Source organism: Nicrophorus vespilloides, unplaced genomic scaffold (genome assembly GCF_001412225.1).
Source record: "Nicrophorus vespilloides isolate i.1.1-1 unplaced genomic scaffold, Nicve_v1.0, whole genome shotgun sequence".
Taxonomy (NCBI): Eukaryota; Metazoa; Arthropoda; class Insecta; order Coleoptera; family Silphidae; genus Nicrophorus; species Nicrophorus vespilloides.
Window position 1 is genome coordinate 1 of NW_017097151.1, and position 4177 is coordinate 4177.

The 4177-nt window shown below is 36.7% G+C and overlaps 1 protein-coding gene across 1 annotated transcript; it reads left to right on the plus strand.

Annotated features, from left to right (window-relative positions):
* Positions 1 to 85: 85 nt before the first annotated feature.
* On the plus strand, positions 86 to 732 carry LOC108559110 (pupal cuticle protein C1B-like; the record flags this gene model as incomplete). Its single annotated transcript, XM_017916254.1, has 1 exon — positions 86 to 732. A coding segment is annotated over one exon (647 nt), but the record flags the coding sequence as incomplete, so codon positions are not given.
* Positions 733 to 4177: the final 3445 nt, after the last annotated feature.

Consider the following 4177-nt stretch of genomic DNA (forward strand, 5'->3'; position numbering starts at 1 on the left):
GTAGTTTTGTGCGCCGCTTTGGCCGTAGCCAGCGCTGGTAACTTGGGATACTCCTATGGAGCCGCCCCATTAGCCTACTCTGCAGGATACACCCATGGAGTAGCCGCCCCATTGGCTTATTCTGCTGGATATGCCCACCAAGCTGCCCCACTCGCTTATTCTGCTGGATATGCCCACCAAGCCGCCCCACTCGCTTATTCTGCTGGATACGCTCACCAAGCCGCCCCAGTCGCCTATTCCGCTGGATATGCTCACCAAACCGCACCATTGGCTTACTCCGGTAGTTACTCTCATGGAGTTGCCGCTCCACTCGCCTACTCCGCTGGATACGCTCACCAAGTCGCCCCAGTCACCTACTCTTCCACCCCAGCTGTATCTTACTCCAGCATCTCTGCTCCAGTCGCCACTTACGCCAAGACCATCGCCACCCCAGTAGCCTACTCTGCTGCTCCAGTCGCTTACTCCGCCCCAATCGTAGCTAAGACTATCTCCACTCCAGTTGCCACCTCTTACTCTCACTCCACCGTCACCAAGTCTGTAGCTCCAGTAGCCACCTACGCTGCCGCCCCAGTCGCCTCCTACGCCAAGACCATCGGCGCCCCAGTTGCCTACTCTACCTACTCCGCCCCAATTGCTCAAACCTACTCCAGCCCTATCGTCGCCAAGACTATCGCCTCTCCCCTCGCTTACTCCGCCCCATCTGTCGGTTACGCTACAAACTACGGATGGTAATTCCAAAGTAAAATATGTATCCAACATACAATATGTATTACACCAAACAAGAGAAATAAATTAATTTAATTTAACTCCCAATACTTTTTATCCCTTTCAAAATTAGTGTTAATAAGTCGAGAACAAACATGTATTTGTTTTATAAACAGAATTTTTTTGTAGAGGTGATCGTTGTCCGTTAGTTAAGCGATCACCACCTATAATCGGTAATTGTAAGTGTCTGTAGCCACTTTGAGTTCGTAGACCTCCACTACTATTTAGCACTACAATTTTGTTCGTGTTGTAATGATGTCTTCAGATCTTCAATGATCATTTATCTTCCTGATGGGTGCGGATACTTCGGAGCGCACAATTAGCGGTTGTAATAAATTGCCAGAGGAACAGTGCTGCGCGCCTTTTGGGGCGTACGAAGCGAAGCGACTTGTGTTGTTGAGGTATGGATGAGTTGGGAGCGAGCTTTGAATAATTGAAAGGGCCGACTTCGTAGGGCTTCGCTTCAGTTGACCGAAATTGGCCTCCCTCTTTCTCTCTCAGTCTCTATCTAACCATCTCTCTCTCTCTCTCTCTGTCTTCCTCTCCCTTTTTGCAACCCCAACCGGTGGCCAGAAGGGATGAAGCATTCCGGTCGTAACGGTGGCGAAGTAATAAAGGACTCAAGGGAACATTAGCCTCTTCCCCCCATGACCACGACCACGTGCATGCATCCGCAAACCCAAAATGAAACTTGTCTCGCAAAACAAGCTCCATTTTCAAGAACTATTTACTTGCATTTAATCGGCGTGTGGGTATAACGCGAACACGGACATGCCACACCACACCCAGGCCACCGCATAAATCACAGAACAGAATAGAGAACAGGAAAAACGCGAGTACGTAATCCGTACAGCAAAAAATTAAACAAGAAATAAAAAGAATGGAAGCAAGATTTATTCGTTCGTACGAGAAAATGCGCTTTTCTCGTTCGTTATATTCAATTACCTTTTCCTCTCTTCTCAGCAACATCCACCGTGCTCAAAAACAAACGCAATTAACGTTACCCAATGTGTCCAAAAAAAATATATATATACACACGAAAATAAACAACATCGCAACAGGCAATAAACACAAATTAATTAATTGAATTTCAATCTGAACGCGTAATCCCAGTGCTTTATAGGACTATTTAGTAGCAAATAGTTTGTTTATTGACATTGCAAAATACAAAACAAATGGTGTATATGGATTTCATTAAACATGCGCTAAATTCGTAATAGCGTAAACTTTACGCGCTTTGTGTCAACTAATATGTTTAATCAAAATTTATATTTTGACTACTTTAGTTTCTTATAATAATTTTTAAATTAAAAAATTCACTTTTATTAATAATAATAACATTTATTGCAACAAATTACCACAATACAAACTCAAGAAAATTACATAATAAAAAAATTAAAATCAAATTGACTTGCTGCAAAGTGCTCACTTTTATAAATGTCATTAACAAATTCTTTAAAGAAATAATATTATTTGCTACATATATTGAATGAAACAACAAATACAGCAATACCTCGCATAGATTCGATCAGTAAGGATTGACTAATAATGACAATGGAATAGTTTATTCAATATAACGAGTTATGTAGATTTGTAATGTATATGACAGATCAGATAATAATCTGTTTTTTTACAAAAGTTATTTGTATTTGACAACTGTTGTAAGCAGGTGTACCAACTATATACTTTGCGATTTGAAATTATGGATTCCGATCATGGTGATGACAGATTTGACATAAACGTGTTATAACCTATAAATAAAATCTATGAATATAAACTAAGATATTTGTTGAAATAAATGTAAAAACTGTAAAGATTCAAACATTTTAAAATAAATTTAGTTTATTGATTGCATATTATATATACACTATATATTGCAATGATTCTTCCAAGAAAGAAATGAAAATTTGATAACGTAATAAATTATTTAGCAAATATATTTATTCTTTCAAAGAAGTTGTCAATGAATACAGTAAAATTGAAGAAGCATTTATAAATTGTTTCGCAGACAAGATCATTTTTTAACAAATTAGTGTATTATTTATTAGTATAGCAATACCTTGCATAGTTCGCTTAAATGGTTCCTTCAATACCTCGGATTCTTTGAATTCGGACTATTTGTAATTTATTTTTATTTTGATCAACTAAAATGTAGTTTATTTTAAAATTTAAAAAAAAATAACTTTGTAAATAAGACATAGTGTGTATTCACCTTTATAAGTACTAATTGTTTTTTTTTATTTTGCTTTTTTTTGATACGAATGATTCATGACAATAACAAAGCGCGTGTCGAAATTCCTCTGATTGGAACATTTAGGTTGGCCAATAATAAAGGATCCGTAGACTTCGTTACGGGCTTCCTGTCAATTACGAGCATCGAAGGTGAAGAAAAGAAATGGAACAGGCCTTGTGTTCGATACAAATTCAGACCACACAATAACTACTTATTTTTATTGCCAAAAAAACCTTAATTGCCGAGTATCGTTGCATAAATATTAACCGATTTATTTATAATATGTGTATGTGTGTATTTTCGCATTGGGTAATCGAAAAAAATTAAAATGAAATTGCCTCTACGTTCTCTTTCTTTCTCTTTTTTATTCCTTATTTATTTCATACGTGTATGTTTATTTCTAATTATAATTAAACTTATTCTTGTTTCATTGCTCATTTCTTAAAAAAAAAAAAGAAACGACAACAAATATTAATAAAAGAGAACGCCTCGTGCATGCTCTTAAAAGTTGCGCAAGATTTAAAGCGATTCAGACAAGAAAAAAAACACAATTAATCCGGATCAATTTCTCTAAATTTGACATTTGTGATAGAGAAATATGTATATAAAAGAACAAAACAAATAAATAATTCAAAGGAATCAATTATTATTTACGTAACAATGGTATCAAGTGTACGCTTTCGGGGATAAACTAAATAATATATTCGACAGCGTTAATCAACGAACGGAAAGGTTACTCTCAGTTGGCGTGATTCATTTGCGTTTTTTGTTTTTTTTTGGTATTGATTTTGTTTTTGGGTGTTTTAATTGTCGCGCGAATTAAACTGGTTCTCTTTTTTTTGTGCCATGCGTGGTGGCAGCACTCTTGCTCTACGTTAAAAGTTAATAATTATGCGAATAGAATCGTGAAGAATTAACAATCTTCGCCGTTTACGGATGGAATAAATTACAATGCTAATGCGACCGAATTGGGAGCACACCGTGCATACAGGAACTGTGATTAATCGCACGTCAGGTTTCTCAACAGAACGAAAACAAACAAAACCACAAATTTATGTTACCTCATCGAGTTACCAATAATTACATTCGATTACTATTTACGAAGATTTGTTTTAAAAAAATTGGTAAATCATTGGAGTTACAGAAAAACGATAAGAAACGATAAGAATGTCAGGTGGA